Genomic DNA, 26,490 nt, shown 5'->3' with positions numbered 1-26,490 from the left:
TACTTCTTCTTGTTCCTCGAAATCTCGGTGTCCTGTCGGCGTGGACGCCATTTGCAGTCTTCTGGCTCGGCGGTCACGGAGCGTTTTTCGGGACCGGAACGCACGACAGGCCTCACAAGTTTCTTCCCTGTGCTCGGGCGACAGGCACAGGTTACAGACCGAATGTTGGTCTGTATATGGGTATTTGTTGTGGCATTTAGGACAGAAACGGAACGGGGTCCGTTCCATCAGCGTCGATGTCACACGCGGTCGGGCCGACCAGGGCCCGACGGGGGATCGAAAACTACCCCGAAGGGCAACGGAGATGTTATCGTATCGATGCGATGTCGATGCTATCTAACCCGATCCCGAGCGCAACAATACCGACGTAATTTTCCGATTTTGAGCTAACTTTCCGTTCCGAAACCCGGAGCGAAAGGAACACGTCCGAACCCGATGGCGGAAAAAAAACAATCGAAGATGGAGTCGACACCCATGCGCAATGGAGACAAAGAGGAGGAGTCCCTCGGTCCTGTGACTCAAAGACTTCTTCGAAGAAAAACAACTTGTAACACTCCGACCCAACACCAGATGGCGGGCTATGCACAACATGTGTATCTACAGCGACAGATGCCATCGAACACTTCTTTTCAAAATCTCCAACGTAGAGGTTAGCCACACTGGGAGCACAGGCTGCTCCCATGCTGACTCCTCTGATCTGTTGTAAGATGAAGCCATTAATTTCAAAATAGTTATTATAAAGGACTGTCTTCAAACAGTCACTAATGAATTGATTTAAGGGGCTGGATTCTCTATCCATCAGATTTTGTCTGACGCACTCGAGGGTTTGTTGTTGCAGAATATTTGTATATAATGCTTCCAAATCCATAGTAACCAGAATATCATTCTCTGGATTAAAATGGACACATTCTATCTTAGAAATGAGATGACCTCTGTCCTTGACATAAGAAGGAAGTTCAAAAACCAAAAGTTGAAGGAAAGTATCTACATACTGTGACAATGGTTTAATAGCAGAACCAAGAGTCAACACAATCGGTCATAAAGGAGGATCAAAGGGGTCCTTGTGGATTTTGGGCAGCCCATAGATCACAGGTAATCCAGTGCTTTTCGGGGTAAGAAACTCAAATTCTTTCTGACAGATCAAACCCTGCTGTAGTCCTAGGTGACTTCTCTCTTTTATCATATTCTTAATACGTATCTCTGGATTTGAGAGTACTTTTCTGTAAAAAATCTTTGCATTGCAACATGCTCATCATTTTGTCTATATACTGTGCTGTATCAAAGACAGTAATCCCCCCTCCTTTGTCGCAAGGTTTGATGGTGATCTGTTTGTTGCCCCGCAGGTATCTTAAGGCAATATTCTCGTCCTTGTTTAAATTGTATTGGGGCTTAGGAACATATCTTAACATATTAGTCATTTTTTTAAGGACCGCTTTTTTGAAAACTAAAACTTCTAGAGCCAGATGTAGGAAAATTGCAAATTGCGACTTGCAATTTGCGAGTCCTTCCGACTCGCAAATTGCAAGTCGCAATTTGCAATGCAGAACGGTGTCTCAGACACCGTCTGCGAGTCGGTATGGGGTCGCAGAGACCCACCTCATTAATATTAATGAGGTAGGTCGCAAATTGCCGCCCCATAACGACTATAGGCACTCGCAAACATGGAGGCCTGCTGTAGTCAGACAGTAACTCGCTCACAAGAAAGACCCACAGAAGTGTAGCAAAAATAAAGGAAACTTTATTACTGAACTACTACTTAACTGGCATATTTCCCTTTTGGAGATATATATCAACATTAGAAATAGCATAGAAATATAAAGGGCCCTAGGGGAGGGCCAAACTATATACACAAAAAGTGGAATGTTGCAACAAAAAAATAAAAAAGGATACTTTATTACAGCACTACTACTAGACTACGATCAGTATATCTCCCTTTGGAGATATCCACACACAATATATTAAAAAAATAACCAACAGAAATAGCATAAAATATACAGGGCCCTATGGGAGGGCCAAACCATATACTAAGAACGTGGAATGTGAAATAGTGAACCCAACCAAGTTAAGTGTGGTAGTTAGCTAGGGGTAGATAGACACACCAGAGGTAAGTACGGTAAGTGTCCCCAGCGGTCAGGCGCAAGGTAGTTGCCCACCCATTCGTCCCATAGGCCAACACAGGGAATAGTGGTTGGAGTTTGTAGGATTCAGGACCCTTTCCAGTGGGCCCGAGGAAACGAGCAGACAAGGGGAAGGTTGGAGAGTGCCCCCACTCCAGGATAACCTGAAAACAGGAGCACCTACACCAGGGACCCGGATGCAGAGGGGAGAAGGGACTCCCTCTCACGTCAGTGGATGCCTCAGATTGTCCAGCTGCTGTCATAACCTGTGTCCACTGCCGGTGGAACCCAGGGATGGATTCCAGACGTTGTGCACCTGTGAAGGAAGGGGACAGAGTCCAGCACCTATGGAGGTGCCCAGTTGGTGCAGGTGGCAATGACCACCCTCCCAGAGGTGATGTTCCTGCAAGTCGGTGAAAGAAGAAATCCAGCTGTAGGGGGTCCAGGAGCTGCAGAAGATCACAGGAGTTGCTATGAGCTGTCCCTCCCCTCAACAGATGCAGGATTGTCAGTGACCAGCCAGGTCACCAACAAGGACTGACAAATGCAAGAACAAGCTGAAGAAGTATTTTCAATGTTTTGGGAAACAAGGTCCAGGAGACTCTACCCAGGAGGGGGAGTCAGGGCTGGCCCTCCGCACGCAGGAAGGCCAGGAGAAATCGATGGAGCCTCCACGAGTGACCCACAGGTGATGCACACAGGGAGTCACAACAAGGTCTCAGCAGCATAACAAACATAAGTCCCACGCTGCAGGAGTTGCAGGACAGGGGCTGATCTTCGAGCTGCAGAGCACTCGAGGCCAGGGCTTCTTGGAGCCTGAAGATCTCCTAGAGGAGGAGTCAACAAGCCTTAGCAAGTGCAACAGTCGTGGTGCACAGGGGTTCCAATCCAGAGGCAGGAGCAGGAGCCCACAGTCTCCTACATTGGTCAGACGACAAGCATGACCCAGAGGCAGCTGCAGACTCACCTCATGTGAAGCAGAACCTTTTGATTTTCGTGGAACAGCAGATCCCACCAGCCAGTTGAGCTATTCTTGAGGCTGGTTGCATGGAAGCAAAGTAAGTGATTCTCAGGGCTTGTACAATCTTATTTTAAGAGAGCACATTCTTAACAATTGCATTTCTGATCAGCTGCATCAGTAACTGGTGGACTCTGGTCTGACCTCTCCCCAAGAATTGGGAAAGAAGGCAAAGAAATGGGCCCGCACCAGAGTGGGTAGGAAAGCTCCCACAATGGGTGACCACTGGAAGAAGGATTCTGCCAAGAATCAGGTTAAGGGTGGAGACAAAAAAACATAGATAAAGTCTTCATCAAGTCCACAAAAGTCTTCTGGGGTGGATCTAAGTCCTCTTCCCACAAGAAACCCTGGTGCTACATATGTAGACAGAAAGGTCATATGGCAGGTGACAGCACCTGTCCTAAAAAGAGCACCAAGACTACCACCACCACTGCTACTACTAATACCCCTAGTGCCCCAAGCAGTAGCAACAATAGTGGTAGCAGTTGTCAGTACAAAGGTGTAGCTGGACTCACCTTGGGAACTGTAGTGGGGTCTAGGGCAGTCAGTGAGCCCACTGAGGCATTTTGGTCTCTGAGGGTGGCACTGATCTTGCCACCCTAGCGGCTTCTCCCCTTAATATGGATACGTAAAGGCAGGATCATTAATTCATGTTGTTAAGGCTGAGGCATACAGGGACACAGGTGCCAATGTCACAATGGTGAATGAAAAATTGGTGTCACCTGAACAACACTTATTTGGTCACAAGTACCAAGTGACTGATGCTCATAACAACACTCTTTGCCACCCCATGGAAGTTGTTGACTTTAGCTGGAGGAGGGGGTTACTGGTCTAAAGAAAGTTGCAGTGCCCCCTGATCTACCTGTAGAGTGTCTGTTAGGTAATGATTTGGAGACTTCAGCTTGGGCTGAAGTGGAGTTTAGGGGCCCATGCAGCAATGCTGGGCGTATATTTGCTTTAACTATGGCACAGGCTAGCTAAAAAGCACAGGTAGCAAGGAGCACTGGAGCCTGAAACAATGGGCCAGGTAGCTCCTAAAAAGAGAGGCAGGCAGGGTAGAGAGTTGCCCCCTGCTCAAACTTCCAATGAGGATCCCACTCCTGAGGGAGAGGAGCCTACTCCCTGGGTGGAACCTACACCAGAGGAGCTTAAGGCTGACGGAACTGAGCTCTTAGGTGCAGGGGGCCCACCAGGGAGGAACTTAGTCTAAAGCAGAAGACCTGCCCCACTTTAGAAAGTCCGAGGCAGCAAGCTGCAGCTCAGGAAGCAGGGGGTGTCAGTGGTGCCCATAGGGTCTACTGGGAGAAAAGCCTCCTTTATTCTGAGGCGAGGGACCCCAAACCAGGTGCCATCAGGAGGTTTGTCATTCGTCAGAAATGTAGGGAGTTCTTGATAACTTTAGCCCATGACATTCCCCTTGCAGGCCATTTGAAGCAAATCAAGACGTGGAACAGACTTGTCCCTCACTTTCACTGGCCACTCAAGTCTGAAAACACAAAACATTTTGTCGCTCCTGTGTGACCTGTGAAGCCAGTGGCAAGGCGGGTGGCACTCCAAAGGCCTCCCTAATTCCACTACCAGTGGTTGGGGTACCCTGTGAGAGGGTAGGGGTAGATATTGTTGCCCCCCCAGGACCATCAACAGACGTGAAAACTTGACTTGTCTACATATCTGTAGGAAAGTACCATCTTGCCTGGCATGTTACCCCCATTTTTCACTGTATATATGTTGTTTTAGTTGTATGTGTCACTGGGACCCTAGTAACCCAGGGCCCCAGTGCTCATAAGTGTGCCTGAATGTGTTACCTGTGTAGTGACTAACTGTCTCACTGAGGCTCTGCTAATCAGAACCTCAGTGGTTATGCTCTCTCATTTCTTTCCAAATTGTCACTGACAGGCTAGTGACCATTTTTACCAATTTACATTGGCTTACTGGAACACCCTTATAATTCCCTAGTATATGGTACTGAGGTACCCAGGGTATTGGGGTTCCAGGAGATCCCTATGGGCTGCAGCATTTCTTTTGCCACCCATAGGGAGCTCTGACAATTCTTACACAGGCCTGCCACTGCAGCCTGAGTGAAATAACGTCCACGTTATTTCACAGCCATTTTACACTGCACTTAAGTAACTTATAAGTCACCTATATGTCTAACCTTTACCTGGTAAAGGTTAGGTGCAAAGTTACTTAGTGTGAGGGCACCCTGGCACTAGCCAAGGTGCCCCCACATTGTTCAGAGCCAATTCACTGAACTTTGTGAGTGCGGGGACACCATTACACGCGTGCACTACATATAGGTCACTACCTATATGTAGCTTCACCATGGTAACTCCGAATATGGCCATGTAACATGTCTATGATCATGGAATTGCCCCCTCTATGCCATCCTGGCATTTTTGGTACAATTCCATGATCCCAGTGGTCTGTAGCACAGACCCTGGTACTGCCAGACTGCCCTTCCTGGGGTTTCTCTGCAGCTGCTGCTGCTGCCAACCCCTCAGACAGGCAGCTGCCCTCCTGGGGTCCAGCCAGGCCTGGCCCAGGATGGCAGAACAAAGAACTTCCTCTGAGAGAGGGTGTGACACCCTCTCCCTTTGGAAAATGGTGTGAAGGCAGGGGAGGAGTAGCCTCCCCCAGCCTCTGGAAATGCTTTGTTGGGCACAGATGTGCCCAATTCTGCATAAGCCAGTCTACACAGGTTCAGGGACCCCTTAGCCCCTGCTCTGGCGCGAAACTGGACAAAGGAAAGGGGAGTGACCACTCCCCTGACCTGCACCTCCCCTGGGAGGTGTCCAGAGCTCCTCCAGTGTGCTCCAGACCTCTGCCATCTTGGAAACAGAGGTGCTGCTGGCACACTGGACTGCTCTGAGTGGCCAGTGCCACCAGGTGACATCAGAGACTCCTGCTGATAGGCTCCTTCAGGTGTTAGTAGCCTTTCCTCTCTCCTAGGTAGCCAAACCCTCTTTTTTGGCTATTTAGGGTCTCTGTCTCTGGGGAAACTTTAGATAACGAATGCATGAGCTCAGCCGAGTTCCTCTGCATCTCTCTCTTCACCTTCTGATAAGGAATCGACCGCTGACCGCGCTGGAAGCCTGCAAACCTGCAACAAAGTAGCTAAGACGACTACTGCAACTCTGTAACGCTGATCCTGCCGCCTTCTCGACTGTTTTCCTGCTTGTGCATGCTGTGGGGGTAGTCTGCCTCCTCTCTGCACCAGAAGCTCCGAAGAAATCTCCCGTGGGTCGACGGAATCTTCCCCCTGCAACCGCAGGCACCAAAAAGCTGCATTACCGGTCCCTTGGGTCTCCTCTCAGCACGATGAGCGAGGTCCCTCGAATCCAGCGACGCTGTCCAAGTGACCCCCACAGTCCAGTGACTCTTCAGCCCAAGTTTGGTGGAGGTAAGTCCTTGCCTCACCTCGCTGGGCTGCATTGCTGGGAACCGCGACTTTGCAGCTACTCCGGCCCCTGTGCACTTCCGGCGGAAATCCTTCGTGCACAGCCAAGCCTGGGTCCACGGCACTCTAACCTGCATTGCACGACTTTCTAAGTTGGTCTCCGGCGACGTGGGACTCCTTTGTGCAACTTCGGCGAGCACCGTTTCACGCATCCTCGTAGTGCCTGTTTCTGGCACTTCTCCGGGTGCTACCTGCTTCAGTGAGGGCTCTTTGTCTTGCTCGACGTCCCCTCTCTCTGCAGGTCCAATTTGCGACCTCCTGGTCCCTCCTGGGCCCCAGCAGCGTCCAAAAACGCCAAACGCACGATTTGCGTGTAGCAAGGCTTGTTGGCGTCCTTCCGGCGGGAAAACACTTCTGCACGACTCTCCAAGGCGAGAGGGATCCGTCCACCAAAGGGGAAGTCTCTAGCCCTTTTCGTTCCTGCAGAAACCTCAGCTTCTTCTGTCCAGTCGAAGCTTCTTTGCACCCGCAGCTGGCATTTCCTGGGCATCTGCCCATCTCCGACTTGCTTGTGACTTTTGGACTTGGTCCCCTTGTTCCACAGGTACCCTAGATTGGAAATCCACAGTTGTTGCATTGCTGGTTTGTGTCTTTCCTGCATTATTCCTCTAACACGACTCTTTTGTCCTTAGGGGAACTTTAGTGCACTTTGCACTCACTTTTCAGGGTCTTGGGGAGGGTTATTTTGCTAACTCTCACTATTTTCTAATACTCCCAGCGACCCTCTAAAAGGTCACATAGGTTTGGGGTCCATTCGTGGTTCGCATTCCACTTTTGGAGTATATGGTTTATGTTGCCCCTATCCCTATGTTTCCCCATTGCATCCTATTGTAACTATACATTGTTTGCACTGTTTTCTAAGACTATACTGCATATTTTTGCTATTGTGTATATATATCTTGTGTATATTTCCTATCCTCTCACTGAGGGTACACTCTAAGATACTTTGGCATATTGTCATAAAAATAAAGTACCTTTATTTTTAGTATAACTGTGTATTGTGTTTTCTTATGATATTGTGCATATGACACTAGGTGGTACTGTAGTAGCTTCACACGTCTCCTAGTTCAGCCTAAGCTGCTCTGCTAAGCTACCATTATCTATCAGCCTAAGCTGCTAGACACCCTATACACTAATAGGGGATAACTGGGCCTGGTGCAAGGTGCAAGTACCCCTTGGTACTCACTACAAGCCAGTCCAGCCTCCTACATTGGTTGTGCAGTGGTGGGATAAGTGCTTGAGACTGCTTACCACTCTTGTCATTGTACTTTTCATAAGAGAAAAATATACAAAACAAGGTCAGTGTATATACACATAGCCAAAAAGTTTTGCATTTCCTCTTTTCACTCTTTTCTAAGTGCTGAAAAGTACTTCTAAACTTTCAAAAAAGTTCTTAAAAGTTTTAAAAGTTTTTTTCTGTCTTTCCAAAAAGTTCTGAAAACTTTTTTCTCTTTTTCTATCACTGTAACTCTCTCTAAAAAATGTCTGGCACAGGAAAAAATGTTGAACTGTCCAAACTTGCATATGATCACCTTAGCTGGAAAGGAGCAAGGAGTCTCTGCATAGAGAGAGGTTTGAGTGTAGGGAAGAATCCTTCCTTAGAACTGTTAATTAATATGCTTAGAGTACAGGATAAGGCCATAAGTGCCCAATCTGTAGAAAAAGTAGCTAATGGTTCTCAATCTGATCCAGGGACTCCCCCAGGAAAAGGTTCAGGAAAGAAACTTCTCAGCCTGCCCATTACTAGACAGTCTAGCATAGTTGGTACAGAGGTTGAATCACACCATACTGATGGTGTGCTCTCACATTATACTGGTAGCCAAGCTGTTAGGGTGCCCTCTGTAAGGGACAGGTCTCCTTCTGTTCATTCCCATCATACCTCTGTATCTAGAAATGCCCCTCCCACCCACCCTGATGACAGATTGTTAGAAAGGGAGCTCAATAGATTGAGAGTGGAACAAACCAGACTGAAGCTCAAGAAGCAACAGCTGGATTTGGATAGACAGTCTTTAGAAATAGAGAGGGAAAGACAGAAGTTGGGTTTAGATACCCATGGTGGCAGCAGCAGTATTCCCCATAGTCATCCTGCAAAAGAGCATGATTCCAGGAATCTGCACAAGATAGTTCCCCCTTATAAGGAGGGGGATGACATTAACAAGTGGTTTGCTGCACTTGAGAGGGCCTGTGCTGTACAGGATGTCCCTCAAAAGCAGTGGGCTGCTATCCTATGGCTATCATTTAGTGGAAAAGGTAGGGATAGGCTCCTTACTGTAAAAGAAAATGATGCTAATAATTTCCAAGTTCTTAAGAATGCACTCCTGGATGGTTATGGCTTAACCACTGAACAGTACAGGATAAAGTTCAGAGAGACCAAAAAGGAGTCTTCCCAAGACTGGGTTGATTTCATTGACCAGGCAGTGAAGGCCTTGGAGGGGTGGTTACATGGCAGTAAAGTTACTGATTATGACAGCCTGTATAACTTAATCCTGAGAGAGCATATTCTTAATAATTGTGTGTCTGATTTGTTGCACCAGTACTTGGTGGACTCTGATCTGACCTCTCCCCAAGAATTGGGAAAGAAGGCAGACAAATGGGTCAGAACAAGAGTGAACAGAAAAGTTCATACAGGGGGTGACAAAGATGGCAACAAAAAGAAGGATGGTAAGTCTTCTGACAAGGGTGGGGACAAATCTAAAAATGAGTCTTCATCAGGCCCACAAAAACACTCTGGTGGGGGTGGTGGGTCCAAATCCTCCTTTAATCAGAACAAGGAAAAGAAACCATGGTGCTATTTATGTAAAATAAAAGGCCATTGGACAACAGATCCCAGTTGTCCAAAGAAAGGCACCACAGCTCCTACCACTACAACCCCTACTGCTACACCTAGTGTCCCTACTAATAGCAGTGGTGGTGGGAGCAAACCTACTAATAGCCAATCCAAGGGAGTAGCTGGGCTCACTTTTGGTAATTTAGTTGGGGTTGGTCTGATTAGGGAGACCACAGAGGCTACTTTAGTCTCTGAAGGGGCTATTGATTTAGCCACTTTGGTTGCTTGCCCCCATAACTTGGAGAAGTACAAGCAACTAACCCTAATAAATGGTGTTGAGGTCCAGGCCTACAGGGACACAGGTGCCAGTGTCACAATGGTGATTGAGAAACTGGTGCACCCTGAACAACACATACTTGGACACCAGTACCAAGTAACCGATGCTCACAACATAACACAAAGCCACTCCATGGCTGTTGTAAATCTCAACTGGGGGGGGGTAACTTGTCCAAAGAAAGTTGTGGTAGCTTCAGATTTACCTGTAGACTGTCTATTAGGGAATGATTTGGAGACATCAGCTTGGTCAGATGTGGAGTTGGAGGCCCATGCAGCAATGCTGGGCATCCCAGGGCATATTTTTGCTTTGACAAGGGCTCAGGCCAAAAAGCAAAAAGGACAGGGAAGCTTGGATCCTGGAACAATGGACCAAGTGCTCCCTAAAGCTAGGGCTAGTAGAAGCAAACCACTTCCTACTATCCCTCCCTCTACAGTGGATTCTACTTCTGAGGAAGAAGAATTCCCTCCCTGTGCAGAACCTACACCAGAGGAGCTGGAAGCAGACACTGCTGAGCTTTTGGGTGAAGGGGGGCCTGCCAGGGAGGAGCTGAGTGTGGCACAGCAAACCTGTCCCACATTAGAGGGTCTCAGACAGCAAGCTGTCAAACAGGCTAATGGGGATGTCAGTGACTCTCACAGAGTTTACTGGGAGGACAACCTCTTGTACACTGAGCATAGGGATCCTAAACCTGGAGCTGCCAGGAGATTAGTGATCCCTCAGGAGTACAGAAAGTTCCTCCTAACACTGGCACATGACATTCCCTTAGCTGGGCACCTGGGTCAAATGAAAACTTGGGACAGATTGGTACCATTGTTTCATTGGCCTAGGATGTCTGAGGACACAAAGGAATTTTGTAAGTCCTGTGAAACCTGTCAAGCCAGTGGCAAGACAGGTGGCACTCCAAAGGCACCCCTTATCCCACTGCCTGTGGTTGGGGTTCCCTTTGAAAGGGTAGGGGTTGACATAGTTGGCCCCCTTGACCCTCCTACTGCTTCAGGCAATAGGTTTATCTTGGTGGTAGTGGACCATGCCACAAGATATCCTGAAGCTATTCCTTTAAGGACCACTACAGCTCCTGCAGTGGCAAAGGCCCTCCTGGGAATATTTTCCAGGGTGGGCTTCCCAAAGGAAGTAGTATCAGACAGAGGAAGCAATTTCATGTCTGCATACTTAAAGGCCATGTGGAAGGAGTGTGGTGTAACTTACAAGTTCACAACACCCTATCATCCACAAACAAATGGACTGGTGGAGAGATTTAATAAAACTCTCAAAGGCATGATTATGGGACTCCCTGAAAAACTCCGCAGGAGATGGGATATCCTTCTACCATGCCTCCTTTTTGCCTACAGGGAGGTACCCCAGAAAGGAGTGGGCTTCAGCCCCTTTGAACTTCTTTTTGGACACCCTGTTAGGGGTCCACTCACACTTGTAAAGGAGGGTTGGGAACAACCTTTAAAAGCTCCTAAGCAGGATATTGTGGACTATGTACTTGGCCTCAGATCAAGGATGGCTGAGTACATGAAAAAGGCCAGTAAAAACCTTCAGGCCAGCCAAGAGCTCCAGAAGCAATGGCATGATCAGAAGGCTGTTTTGGTTCAGTACCAACCAGGGCAGAAAGTGTGGGTCTTGGAGCCTGTGGCCCCAAGAGCACTCCAAGATAAATGGAGTGGACCCCACACAATTGTTGAAAAGAAGGGTGAAGTCACCTACTTGGTTGACTTAGGCACTGCCAGGAGTCCCCTTAGGGTGCTCCATGTCAACCGCCTGAAACCCTACTATGACAGGGCTGATCTCACCCTGCTCATGGCAACAGATGAGGGACAGGAAGAAGACAGTGATCCTCTACCTGATCTCTTCTCTTCCACAGAACAAGATGCTCTTGTGGAAGGTGTAGTTTTGGCTGATTGTCTTACTGCTGAGCAGAAAGATAATTGCATAAATCTCCTAGGACAATTTTCAGAACTCTTCTCTACTGTGCCAGGCACCACTTCTTGGTGTGAGCACACTATAGATACTGGAGACAGTTTACCTGTCAAAAGTAAGATCTATAGGCAGCCTGACCATGTCAGGGACTGCATAAAGCAAGAAGTTCAGAAAATGTTGGAACTAGGAGTGGTTGAGCACTCTGACAGTCCATGAGCTTCTCCTGTGGTACTGGTACCAAAACCCAATTCTAAAGATGGAAAGAAGGAAATGAGGTTTTGTGTAGACTATAGAGGTCTCAACTTGGTAACCAAAACTGATGCTCACCCTATACCCAGGGCAGATGAGCTCATAGATACACTGGCATCTGCCAAGTATCTAAGCACTTTTGATTTGACTGCAGGGTATTGGCAGATCAAATTGTCAGAAGATGCTAAACCTAAGACGGCATTTTCTACCATTGGAGGACATTACCAGTTTACTGTAATGCCTTTTGGTTTGAAAAATGCACCTGCCACTTTTCAGAGGTTGGTGAACACAGTCCTGCAAGGGCTGGAAGCTTTCAGTGCAGCATATTTGGACGATATAGCTGTCTTTAGCTCCAGCTGGGATGATCACCTGGTCCACCTATGGAAAGTTTTGGAGGCCCTGCAAAAGGCAGGCCTCACTATCAAGGCTTCAAAGTGCCAGATAGGGCAGGGTAAGGTGGTTTATCTGGGACACCTTGTTGGTGGGGAACAGATTGCACCACTTCAGGGGAAAATCCAAACTATTATTGATTGGGTTCCCCCTACCACTCAGACTCAGGTGAGAGCCTTCCTAGGCCTCACTGGGTATAACAGGAGGTTCATTAAGAACTATGGCTCCATTGCAGCCCCTCTTAATGACCTCACATCAAAGAAAATGCCTAAAAAGGTATTCTGGACAGCAAGCTGTCAGAAAGCTTTTGAGGAGCTGAAGCAGGCCATGTGCTCTGCACCTGTCCTGAAAAGCCCTTGTTACTCTAAAAAATTCTATGTCCAAACTGATGCATCTGAATTAGGAGTAGGGGCAGTTCTATCACAACTTAATTCTGAGGGCCAGGATCAACCTGTTGCTTTTATTAGTAGAAGGTTGACCCCTAGAGAAAAGCGTTGGTCTGCCATTGAGAGGGAGGCCTTTGCTGTGGTCTGGGCTCTGAAGAAGTTGAGGCCATACCTGTTTGGCACTCACTTCATTGTTCAGACAGACCACAAACCTCTACTTTGGCTAAAACAAATGAAAGGTGAAAATCCAAAATTGTTGAGGTGGTCCATATCCCTACAGGGAATGGACTATACAGTGGAACATAGACCTGGGAGTAGCCACTCCAATGCAGATGGACTCTCCAGATATTTCCACTTAGACAATGAAGACTCATCAGGTCATGGCTAGTCTTATTGTCCTTCGTTTGGGGGGGGGGGGGTTGTGTAGGAAAGTACCATCTTGCCTGGCATGTTACCCCCATTTTTCACTGTATATATGTTGTTTTAGTTGTATGTGTCACTGGGACCCTGGTAACCCAGGGCCCCAGTGCTCATAAGTGTGCCTGAATGTGTTACCTGTGTAGTGACTAACTGTCTCACTGAGGCTCTGCTAATCAGAACCTCAGTGGTTATGCTCTCTCATTTCTTTCCAAATTGTCACTGACAGGCTAGTGACCATTTTTACCAATTTACATTGGCTTACTGGAACACCCTTATAATTCCCTAGTATATGGTACTGAGGTACCCAGGGTATTGGGGTTCCAGGAGATCCCTATGGGCTGCAGCATTTCTTTTGCCACCCATAGGGAGCTCTGACAATTCTTACACAGGCCTGCCACTGCAGCCTGAGTGAAATAACGTCCACGTTATTTCACAGCCATTTTACACTGCACTTAAGTAACTTATAAGTCACCTATATGTTTAACCTTTACCTGGTAAAGGTTAGGTGCAAAGTTACTTAGTGTGAGGGCACCCTGGCACTAGCCAAGGTGCCCCCACATTGTTCAGAGCCAATTCACTGAACTTTGTGAGTGCGGGGACACCATTACACGCGTGCACTACATATAGGTCACTACCTATATGTAGCTTCACCATGGTAACTCCGAATATGGCCATGTAACATGTCTATGATCATGGAATTGCCCCCTCTATGCCATCCTGGCATTTTTGGTACAATTCCATGATCCCAGTGGTCTGTAGCACAGACCCTGGTACTGCCAGACTGCCCTTCCTGGGGTTTCTCTGCAGCTGCTGCTGCTGCCAACCCCTCAGACAGGCAGCTGCCCTCCTGGGGTCCAGCCAGGCCTGGCCCAGGATGGCAGAACAAAGAACTTCCTCTGAGAGAGGGTGTGACACCCTCTCCCTTTGGAAAATGGTGTGAAGGCAGGGGAGGAGTAGCCTCCCCCAGCCTCTGGAAATGCTTTGTTGGGCACAGATGTGCCCAATTCTGCATAAGCCAGTCTACACCGGTTCAGGGACCCCTTAGCCCCTGCTCTGGCGCGAAACTGGACAAAGGAAAGGGGAGTGGCAACTCCCCTGCACCTCCCCTGGGAGGTGTCCAGAGCTCCTCCAGTGTGCTCCAGACCTCTGCCATCTTGGAAACAGAGGTGCTGCTGGCACACTGGACTGCTCTGAGTGGCCAGTGCCACCAGGTGACGTCAGAGACTCCTGCTGATAGGCTCCTTCAGGTGTTAGTAGCCTTTCCTCTCTCCAAGGTAGCCAAACCCTCTTTTCTGGCTATTTAGGGTCTCTGTCTCTGGGGAAACTTTAGATAACGAATGCATGAGCTCAGCCGAGTTCCTCTGCATCTCTCTCTTCACCTTCTGATAAGGAATCGACCGCTGACCGCGCTGGAAGCCTGCAAACCTGCAACAAAGTAGCTAAGACGACTACTGCAACTCTGTAACGCTGATCCTGCCGCCTTCTCGACTGTTTTCCTGCTTGTGCATGCTGTGGGGGTAGTCTGCCTCCTCTCTGCACCAGAAGCTCCGAAGAAATCTCCCGTGGGTCGACGGAATCTTCCCCCTGCAACCGCAGGCACCAAAAAGCTGCATTACCGGTCCCTTGGGTCTCCTCTCAGCACGACGAGCGAGGTCCCTCGAATCCAGCGACGCTGTCCAAGTGACCCCCACAGTCCAGTGACTCTTCAGCCCAAGTTTGGTGGAGGTAAGTCCTTGCCTCACCTCGCTGGGCTGCATTGCTGGGAACCGCGACTTTGCAGCTACTCCGGCCCCTGTGCACTTCCGGCGGAAATCCTGTGTGCACAGCCAAGCCTGGGTCCACGGCACTCTAACCTGCATTGCACGACTTTCTAAGTTGGTCTCCGGCGACGTGGGACTCCTTTGTGCAACTTCGGCGAGCACCGTTTCACGCATCCTCGTAGTGCCTGTTTCTGGCACTTCTCCGGGTGCTACCTGCTTCAGTAAGGGCTCTTTGTCTTGCTCGACGTCCCCTCACTCTGCAGGTCCAATTTGCGACCTCCTGGTCCCTCCTGGGCCCCAGCAGCGTCCAAAAACGCCAAACGCACGATTTGCGTGTAGCAAGGCTTGTTGGCGTCCTTCCGGCGGGAAAACACTTCTGCACGACTCTCCAAGGCGAGAGGGATCCGTCCACCAAAGGGGAAGTCTCTAGCCCTTTTCGTTCCTGCAGAAACCTCAGCTTCTTCTGTCCAGTCGAAGCTTCTTTGCACCCGCAGCTGGCATTTCCTGGGCATCTGCCCATCTCCGACTTGCTTGTGACTTTTGGACTTGGTCCCCTTGTTCCACAGGTACCCTAGATTGGAAATCCACAGTTGTTGCATTGCTGGTTTGTGTCTTTCCTGCATTATTCCTCTAACACGACTCTTTTGTCCTTAGGGGAACTTTAGTGCACTTTGCACTCACTTTTCAGGGTCTTGGGGAGGGTTATTTTGCTAACTCTCACTATTTTCTAATAGTCCCAGCGACCCTCTACAAGGTCACATAGGTTTGGGGTCCATTCGTGGTTCGCATTCCACTTTTGGAGTATATGGTTTGTGTTGCCCCTATCCCTATGTTTCCCCATTGCATCCTATTGTAACTATACATTGTTTGCACTGTTTTCTAAGACTATACTGCATATTTTTGCTATTGTGTATATATATCTTGTGTATATTTCCTATCCTGTCACTGAGGGTACACTCTAAGATACTTTGGCATATTGTCATAAAAATAAAGTACCTTTATTTTTAGTATAACTGTGTATTGTGTTTTCTTATGATATTGTGCATATGACACTAGGTGGTACTGTAGTAGCTTCACACGTCTCCTAGTTCAGCCTAAGCTGCTCTGCTAAGCTACCATTATCTATCAGCCTAAGCTGCTAGACACCCTATACACTAATAGGGGATAACTGGGCCTGGTGCAAGGTGCAAGTACCCCTTGGTACTCACTACAAGCCAGTCCAGCCTCCTACATATCTGAAAGCCATGTGGAAGGAGTGTGGTGTCACTTACAAATTCATCACCCCTTATCACCCACAAACAAATGGGTTAGTTGAGTGATTTAACAAAAACCCTCAAAGGCATGATCATGGGACTCAGAAAAACTCAGAAGAAGGTGGGCTATCCTACTGCCTAGCCTCCTCTTCGCCTATAGGAAGGTTCCTCAAAAGAGAGTGGGCTACAGTCCCTTTGAGTTTTTGTTTAGACATTCTGTTAGGGGTTTACTTGCCCTTCTGAAGGATGGCTGGGAGCAATCTCTGAAGCTTCCCAAACAGGACACTGTAGACTATGTATTGGACCTAAGATCCAGAATAGCTTAATACATACAGAGGACATCTAAATATCTTCAGGCCAGCCAAGAACTGCAGAACGCAGTGGTATGACCAGAAGGCTTTAATGGCTGTTTACCTGCCAGGACTGAAGGTGTGGGTCCTGGAGCCTGTGGCTCCCAGGGCATTCCAAGACAAATGGAGTGGCCTCCACACTATTGTGGAGAGAAAAGGTGAGGTTACTTACCTGGTTGACCTAGGCATTCCCAGAAGCCCCCACAGGGTGCTTCATGTGAATTGCCTACATGACTCTGCTCATGGCCACTGATGAAGGTCAGGAGGAAGAGAGTAACCCTCTCCCTGACCTCTTCTCCCACCACTCAATAGATGGTTCAGTAGAGGGGGTTGTCAATGTGGACTGCCTCTCTGACCAATAGAAAGATGACTACAAAAATCTTCTGGGTCAGTTATCTGAACTGTTCTACTTGACCCATTGACACAGGTGACAGCCTGCCTGTTCAAAGCAAAATATACAGGCAGCCTGATCATGCCAGGGAATGCATCAAAGCAGAAGTGCAGAAGATGCTTGACCTAAGGGTTATTGAGCCTTCAGACAGCCCAGGGGCTACTCCTGTAGTCTTAGTACCAAAACCCGACTCTCAGAATAGTAAAAGAGAGATGAGGTTCTGTGTGAACTACAGACGCCTCTATACAGTCACAAAGACTGATGCTCATCCAATCCTTAGGGCAGATGAGCTGATAGATATGTTTGTTGCTGCCAAGTATCTTTGCACCTTTTATTTGACTGCTGGATACTGGTAGATCAAGTTATCAGAGGATGCCAAACCCAAAACAGCATTCTCCACTCCTAGTGGCACTATCACTTTACAGTGATGCCCTTTGGACTGAAGAATACCACTGCAACATGTCAAAGGTTGGTGAACAAAGTTCTCCAATGCCTGGAAAGCTTTAGTGCAGCTTGTCTTAACAACATAGCTGTCTTTAGCTCCACCTGGGAGGATCACCTGGTCCACCTTGGAGAGGTACTGGAGGCTCTGAAAAAAGCAGGTCTCACTATCAAGGCATCCAAATGCCAGATAGGGCAGAATAATGTGGTTTATCTGGGCCACTTGGTAGGGGAGGCCAGATCCAGCCACTCCAGGGCAAAATCCAGACAATCTTGGATTGTGTTGCCCCTACTACTCAGACACAAGTCAGAGCCTTCCTAGGCCTGACAAGGTACTACAAGAGGTTCATTGAGGGATATGGCTTCATTGTAGCCCCCTTAAATTACCTCACATCCTAAAGGATACCCAAGAACGTTCTCTGGACAGCTAGCTGCCAGAAGGCCTTTGATTATCTCCAACAGGCCATGTGTTCTGCTCCCATACTAAGAAGTAGGAATTGGGGCAGTACTTACTCCACTAAATGATGAGGGCCAGCATCAAACAGTTGCTTTTGTAAGCAGAAGGTTGACCCCCAGAGAAAAGCGTTGGTCAGCCATTGAGAGGGAGGCCTTTGCTGTAGTCTGGGCCTTGAAGAAGCTGAGGCCATACTTGTTTGGCACTCACTTCCTTGTTCAGACAGATCACAAGCCCCTCCTATGGCTTAAGCAAATGAAAGGTGAGAATCCCAAACTGTTGAGGTGGTGCATTTCCCTAAAGGGAACAGACTATACAGTGGAACATAGACCTGGGAAGTATCCACTCCAATGCAGATGGACTCTCCAGATATTTCCACTGAGACAATGAAGCCTCAACTGGGCAAGGTTAGCCTTATTGTCCTTTGCTGGGGTGGGGGTGGGGGTGTGTGTGTGTGTGGGAAAGTAACTCCTTTTTGGCATGGCTACCCTCACGTTTTGCCTGCTGTCAGAGTGCTCAGACTGTTTTCACTGGGATCCTGCTAACCAGCACCCCAGTGACTGTGCTCTCTCCTGCCACTTTTGGTTACCTTGGACTTCTGTGCCCTGCACAATTGGCATGCTGGTGTTCCCTTATATGTCCCTAGTATATGGTACTTAGGTACCCAGGGCATTGGGACACCAGTGGTTCCCCCATGGGCTGCAGCATATATTGTGCCACCGGTGGAAGCCCATGCAAAATGTGCCTGCAGGACTGCCATTGCAGCTTGTGTGAAAAGGTGCATGCACCCTTTCACGACAGGTCACTACACCAGGTCACTATAACTCACCCCTATTGTAGGGCCTCAGAGGGCAGGGTGCAGTTCCCTGTGAGTAAAGGCACCCCTGCATTAACAGAGGTGCCCCTAAAAACTCTAGTTCCATTGCACTGAACCTCTTAAGTGCGGGAAGCCATTTTACCTGTGTACTGACACAGGTCAGTACACCTGTGCTCAGCTACATAATGGGAACTCCAAACCTGGTCATGTTTGGGATCAAACATGTCGGAATCAAACCCCAATACTAATGCCAGTATTGGTTGCACGATTCCATGCACTCTGGGGGCTCCTTAGAGGACCCCCAGTATTGCTCTTATCAGTCTTCCAGGGTTTTCCAGGCAGCCCACACTGCTGCAGCCCAACAGACAGGATTCTGCCCTACTGGACAAGCTCAGACAGGGGAAGGCAGAACAAAGGATTTCCTGTGGGGGAGGGAGGCAACGCCCTCTCCCTTGGAAATAGGTGTTACAAGGCTTCTCAGGGGTTTCCTCCCCAAGCCACTGGTTTGCTTTGAAGGGTACATTTGGTGCCCTTCTTGCATAAACCGATTTGCACCAGTCCAGGAACCCTCATAGTCCCTGCTCTGCATGAAACTGGACAACGGAAAGGTAAGTGACCACTCCCCTGTCCATCACCATCCCAAGGGTGGTGCCCAGAGCTCCTCCAGGTGGCCACTTGATTCTACTACCTTGGAATCAAGATGTGCAGAGGCCCCTCGGAGCATCTGAGTGGCCATGTCAGGCAGGTGATGTCAGAGGCCCTTCCTGATGAGTGTCACTGGGCAAGGTGACCAAACCTCTTTTTAGGGCTATTTAGGGACTCCCTTGTGGGTGGGTCCCCAGAAGCGGCATGCAAGACTCCACCAGGACTCCTCTGCATCATCTACTTCTGCCCCTGGCCACCGGAACTGCAACTGGACACTTCAGGAACAAACAAGACTGCAACGCCTGAGACAACTTCACATTGCAACATCGTCTCCCCAGTTCCTTCCAGCCACTGCAACATTTCCCCAGCATCCTCTGGGGTCAGCTAGACTTCCGCCTGCACCAAGGAGCAAGGAGGAATCTCCCTTGGAATTAAGGTGTCACTCCCGTCCATCTGCAGGCACATAGAGCAACAACGTCCGGCTATGTGGATCTGCTGTCCTGTGGACCTGCGTGGATCCTGCAACACAGGTGGTGGTCTGGAGTAGTCCCCTTAGTCCCCTCCGTCCACTTTGGGAGACAGTGAGCCCTTGCCTGTCCTTGCAGGACAGTACCCCTGTGCTCCGCGAGTCTTGCAGCAACCAAGGGTTGTTGTATCCTGCTCCAACTGATCTTCAGGCTCCAAGTAGCCAAGGCCTCCAGCACTTCATCCTTGCAAGGACAGTTACCTCTCTGTTGCTCCAGCGACGCTGGGACTCCTCTCCAGGAGCTGGATGGGCCTAACTGCGACTTACCGTGTCTGCTGCCAGTGGGTTGCCTGTGGGGGCTGCGACTGTTTCTGCTGGCTCTCCTGACTGCTGAGGGTCAGCCTGGACTCCGCTCCAGGGGTCGAGTCCCCTGGACCTTGCTGGTCCTCTTCAGCCTTGCAACTCTTCTTATGCTTCCTCTTGCATTTGCCAAGGCTTGTTGGTGGTTTTCCTAAACCACTGACCATATGCAACCAGGCGACCGATGTGGGATATCATCTGCATGACGGACCAAGGACTTCTCTGCAGCTCCTGGTCTCCACAGCTGATCTTCCCCAGTCGACCTGGATCTTTATCCACAGAAGGGTGGGTAGTGGCTCCTGCACTACCTGGACACATCATCGTTCCCTTCTTTTGCAGGTCCCTTTCTTCCAGAATCCACCTTTGGGTTCCTCTGGTCTGGTCCTGTTCTTCAACAATTAATTTTCTAAGTACTCTTGTTAGTTCTTGGGAAGACCAGGTTACTTACCTTTGCTTCTCCTGGTCGCTGGGGGTTACATACGCACTCACCTCTTGGGGTCCCGAGTTCTTCCAGCTTCCCTCTAACTACTTCATATCCTTGAGTGGGGGACTACACTTCGCTTTTTTTCCCTAATTCTTGCTAATGTTTGTTGTGCCAATTCCTACCATATTTATATATATATATATTGTGTGCTTACCTCCAGTTGGGGGACTGCCGATATGTGACTGCTGTGGTATTGCAAGTGCTTTGCACTCCTCCTAGATAGGCCTTGGCTGCTCATGGCTGGTATAAGGTGCCAACACCATAGGTGTCCACCACACACCAGGCCAGCCTCCTACACTGGCATGAAGTGGGCACATCTCCTAATCTGCCTAATTTTCCCAACTGTCTTGCCACCAAAAGTGGGATCAGTACAGGGGGGTTGATCATCTCCGCTATTTGGAGGGACCTTGGTTGCCTTACAAAGGCAGCTAGGCCTTTAAAGCTTCCCACCCTGGAATGTCCATCCATCTTGGAGGAGGTGTCAACACCCCTCCCAGTGCAGCCTTTTGTCTCTGGACCCCTAAAGTGCTCGCTCTCACCTTAGAGGGGCAGAAACGTGGCTAAGGTGGCTGAACTTGTCAGGACCAGCCAGTTAACACACTAGTAGCTGGTACGTTTTTAGGGGGCATCTCTAAGGTGCCCTCTGGGTGTATGTAGTGGTACATCCAACACTGGCATCAGTGCAGGTTCACAAATATGAGATGTTGGATACCAAACATCCCTGTCTTCAGTGAAGCCATCATGTAGCTTGGGAACCCGTAGTGACCAGCATATGTACTTAAAATGGCTTCCCTGGTCAACTACTATGTTAGAGAATCAACAAGGACATAGCAGGGGCATATCGGTCTATGCAACCATACCCTCACAAGTAATGTAACACACCCTGCCTTAGGGCTGTATGGCCTGCTAGAGGGGTGAATTACATGTATTACATGCAGTGTTAGGGGACACGGGACACAGGCTGTGTGCCATGTTGTGTTTTCAATTTTGGGAGGACCTTGTCACGCAGCCTGCAATAGCAGTCTGCATAAGATTGGTGCTGGGTCCCTGAGAGTGGCACAAGTGCTGCAACTTTGAGAGGCCTTCTTCAGTACCCATGCGCTAGATATCGGGGTACCATTTACTAGGGACTTACAGGGGACTGAATGGCCAAGTAACTTGGGGTCTTGATTTAGGGAAGGAATACTGGAACCAGGGACCTGGTTGGCAGGAACACAATGCACATCAGTCGAAGTTGCACCTAAAACCCAGGCAAAAAGTGGGGGTTGGGGGCAGGGGTACTACAACCAAAACACAGCTCCCTACACAAACTGAGTCCAACTTTTTGAATTTTCTATGCGGGGGTGTGGAAGTTAACTCAACCTAGGAGGTAGCGGCATGGACCATCAAGCTCTTGGTGGTGGTGGTGGTGGAGAGGGGGGTATAGGAGGGAGATGGTGCATCAAGAAACTTGGGTCCCCCATTCTGGGAGATGGCGGGGGCAATCGTCCTGTTCACAGGAGCCCATGTGCTGGGTTTAGACCAGATACCCACTAGAACATCCGTGAGGACTTCAGTGAACGCGAGTATCGGTTCTGAGGTGAAAGCTCCTGGCTGTAGCATCTCTGTCTCGAGATTAGGCTTGACTGCCACTGAAGGCAGCTTAAGTTCCAGGACCTCAGCTGTTCTTCTTACCACCATAGCATAAGATGTTCCCTCCTCCGTAGCCACGGTAGGAGAAGAAAGCATGCAAGTATTTAAAGAAGCATCCAGTCTGCCGGCCTCACCCAAGTCTTCACGCCAGTCCATAGCTTCATGGAGCTGGCTTCCATTCATCCCAGAGTCCTAACCCATAGCAAAAGGGCTCTGGATACGATCTAGGAGGCAAGCCTCATGCTGGCGTTGGCACTGTGCGATGTCCATCCAGCTTCCTGTCAGAGTCAGGGATCACAATGGGATGACACCGCTTGTGGGACCAGCATCGAGGAAGGTGGGGGTGGAACAACCAATGCCAGTCCGGATTCCTTGGTGCCAAAGCCACAAGTGTGGCACCCGGAGGGATCCCTTTCGACTACGCTAAATGAGGTACATGGCCTCATAAATCTCTCCGAGCAGGGCAGGAGTTTCTCTTGGAAACTTGTTGAGGGGGTGGAATCGGCCAAGACACACGGTCGCAGAGGGAGGCCTAGAGCATCAACGCTCCCTCGTCTCATCAGCCGACAGACGAGAAGTCGAAGAACACTTTGTTTTTTTCTTATGCCTGGACTTATCCAATTGCCAAAGGACTTAGAGTGAGATGAAGACAATAGAGGACTCCACAACTGATCCAGGGACCTTCATCTCAATGGGGACCTTGACTTGTGCAGAGTCAATCATTGGACTGCCATCAGCTTCAGAGACCGCTCCCTCAAAAGACTTCGGATGCATGGCCTGACACTTAGAGCACAACTGCGGGTCGTAGTCACGCACCAGGAACCAAAGACACACGAGGTGCTGATCCATCATGGACATCACCCAATGACATGATCCATAGGGCTTGATGCTTGAAGTCGGTCTCTCCGGAGTACATCCTCAATGCACCAGGAGAAGAACACTCAAAAAAAGCTTGATAAAAAGTCAAAGAAAGGCACTCAAAAAGTCTCTCTCCCTGTTAATCAGCGCTTGCTGGCAGGGAAAGAAAAGAACTGACATTAGTGCCCTTGCGTGGCACCTGTAAAGGAACCACAACGTCATATTTGACGAGGACAACACCAACAATGGACGAGAAGCCATCTAATGGCGCACAAGGGTACAGCTCCCGGAAATCTTTTGGATCCAGTCTGACACCTGGTGAGAATTTAGAGGCAAGGAATCTGCAACTAGAAGTTTCTGTCAGATCGAAACATTTACAGCCTTGAAAATATTTAATTTCAAATTACTTTTGTGTCAATCAACACTTCAAAACATCTGAAAATATACCTCTCTACTTCGTTTACATCCAAAAGAGAAAATGTGCATGTTCAATACTCACATGTCGCTGAATGGATTTGGTTTTAACGTGTCATCAGAGAGGCAAGCCTCCATAATATCATTAAATGCTGTATTCCCAATGTTTTTAGCAAGCTGTAAAATGGATACCAACATAGATTAGATGAAAACTATATTGGTGATGTTTTCTTCGGACGACAAACAAGGTTTATACGTTGAGATTTTGAGAAACTGATAGCAAGCATAGTCACGTTAATGTTTTGTAATCAGCATAGGCACTTTATTTTAAAAAAACACTGTAATACCGATGTCTACATTTTACGATGTACAAATACATATTAATATTACCACTCAGATAGCACTCAACGCAAAAAAAAATATTCAGTACTTCATAATGTTCTAAAACTAATAATTGGCCAAAAAGGTCACAAAAACTTGATCATTTTGATGTAATGTCAGAAAGCTAAAAAAGAAAAGCTGTATTTGACTTGAAAAGTCTTTGGTGTAAAAAAGGGGAACACAGAGATAGCCGGATGATTTTCAATACTTGGCCAAAGCAATTGACAGGAAATATATTCGCCAGTTATCAGGCTTTGTTGATGAGTAATATTTTACGTTTTAAATGAACATCTATTTTTCAAGTTTCTAAATGTTTCACTGAAATACTTTGGCAACTAAGTCAAGTATTCTTTACAGTTTTGCTAGGTCTAGTGATTTGTTGTTGAAAAAACTATTGATTATAAAACTACTAATACTAAGGGGCTTTGCGTAAGCCCATTGCTTATTGTTGGTTGGCCTTCTTGACAATCATTTTCTTGCTTCTTATTTGATAGCTTTCCTTCCCCTTCCAGAGTATGCTCCTCACCTGAAGCAAAACTGTCTAACACTATTTCTGAATGGATGAGTTGTATGCTTCCACTGCATCCAATCATGGAACCAATATTTTATTTTACTTTCAGCACTCCCCAGAAGGCATTGTGTGCTTGTTTTGTTTTACATTTTTTGCACCTACCCTGCCTGCAGTGCATGCTGCTTTCTCCCATTTCCTTTGTTGCTAGATATAGGCTAGAGAGTTCTAGCTGCATAGTCCTTACCTCTGAATAGATATTCAAGCAATACCATCCCTGGAGATGGTGCCCATCCCTAAAGACCCGATTTTCCAGGCTGCAGTGTTTGGTAAACATGTGCAGAGATGCCCACGTTGCCGCCTGACTGATGTCCAGGACCGGAAGTGTGAGTGCTAATGCAGTGGTCACAGCTTTAGCTCGAGTAGAATGAGCACACAAATACTCAGGGTTGCTTTTTGGCCAGTGCATAGCAGATGATAATGCACAGTACAACCCTTCTCGAGATGGTCCCCTTCTGCACTGCCCCAACCTTTCTTCACACCCACATACCCTTCAAAGACTTGGACATCCACCCAAAACTCTTTTGTATGATCAAGGTAGAAGGCCTAAGCTCTTTCTGGGTACAGAGGGCGGAGTCGCTCCTCTTCCTTAGAAGGATGTGGGTGTGCGTAAAAAGTAGGCAAGGTGATACAATGGCTTACATGAAAAGGTGTGACCACTTTTGGCAGAAAAAAGACCAAACTGAGAAGCACCACTTTACCAGGATAAATGGAAAGGTAGAGCGGCTTAGATGGTAAAGCATGCAGCTAACTTACTCTGCCAGCAGATACAACAGCTACAAGGAAGGTTGTTTTCAATGTGAGAAGCCTGAAGGGACAGTTGTGAAAAGGCTCAAAAGGAGCACTCATCAAAAAGTCAGAACCAAATTCAGATCCCACTGGGGCATAATGAATGGGGAAACCTATTATATTGCTGCACAATTACAATATTTTAATCAATGGATAAGGGGACATCAACGCCCCAACCATGTGCAGTGTCTAGGTACCCCAGATAGCTCATTCATGCTCAAACTTCTACTGAGCTTGAAAAGGCAAAAACAGCCATTGTCAACAGAATATGAATTAGTTGCTTACTGTTGGCACAGATGTTTGCAAAAAAAAAAATCCAAGACTAAAATCCCATAGCCCTCAGACTTACAGATAGGATTCCTATCTGTTCTCCCACATGGAGACAATTGGCATGAACTCATGAATTTTAAAGAAGCAGGAATCACCACGATAGGTGATCTATATAGAAAAGGCACACTACTTCCATTTGAGGCCCTGAAAACTGAGTATGACTCAAATACACAACATGTCCTCTTCTATAGGGCACTGACCGCTGCAATGAGAAAACATTGGGGAGCGGCCTAGCTGAACCACCCACACAAAGCAGATGCTCATACTTAGCAACCGACTCCGGACCATGCAAAGCATTCACCTGCCTCTAACGTGAAAGTACAACCAGATATCCTCTCTCCCCATCAGAAGTGGTAAGACGACATGGGAGCCCCTATTAACGATAAAAGTTGGATGACCATACTAGAACTGATACCTAAAATATCCACTAATGCTAAGCTCAAACTAATTAATTTCTATGACTTGCATAGGGCTTACCTCACACCAGGTTGCATCAGTAACATTTTTAACATAACTGACGCTAAATGCCGAAGATGTGGCCTTATTGGAGCAGAATTTTTCCATATGTTATGGTCTTGTCTGACCCTTACACACTACTTGCATGATATCATAGATAATGGTAAGAGATATACCACAGGTCCCTTCATACTGCCTGCTGAGTAATTTTCTTCACACATCCAAAACGAAGGTAATCAGTAAATTCCTAGACCTGGGATTCACCATAGCTAAAATAGAAATAACTTGTAACTGGAAATCAGTGGGTGGTCCTAAATTTAATACGTGGAAGTATGAATTATTAAAGTGGGCCGGATACGAAGGCGAAGCCTTTCTGCTGATGCCCGTCAGGACCCTCACCCATTAGATTTGGTTAGAGCATGGGAGGGTTCAGTTGTGGACCTTAAGCAGCTGGTAACACCCAAGACTGAATCCCCATCAAACTCATCCTAACAACTACCAATGAAGTCTGCATAGAACTGGAACCAAAGACAGCGGAACTGAGCCCCTAATACCATACTTGTTTTTTTTCCACACC

The 26,490-nt window shown here is 48.0% G+C and overlaps 1 protein-coding gene across 6 annotated transcripts in view; it reads right to left on the bottom strand.

Moving 5' to 3' along the window:
• ASAP2 (ArfGAP with SH3 domain, ankyrin repeat and PH domain 2) overlaps positions 1 to 26,490 on the bottom strand; it is a 916,066-nt gene that overhangs the window by 306,225 nt on the left and 583,351 nt on the right. For all 6 annotated transcript variants that reach the window (XM_069235900.1, XM_069235899.1, XM_069235896.1 and 3 more), the window contains exon 16: positions 23,475 to 23,566. In XM_069235900.1, coding sequence (XP_069092001.1) covers positions 23,475 to 23,566 — 92 coding nt within the window. The remainder of the gene's footprint in view (positions 1 to 23,474; positions 23,567 to 26,490) is intronic.

This window comes from Pleurodeles waltl, chromosome 5 (assembly GCF_031143425.1).
Source record: "Pleurodeles waltl isolate 20211129_DDA chromosome 5, aPleWal1.hap1.20221129, whole genome shotgun sequence".
Lineage (NCBI taxonomy): Eukaryota > Metazoa > Chordata > Amphibia > Caudata > Salamandridae > Pleurodeles > Pleurodeles waltl.
The sequence above is the reverse complement of the archived record's forward strand: the minus strand, read 5'-3'. Positions and strand labels throughout refer to the sequence as shown.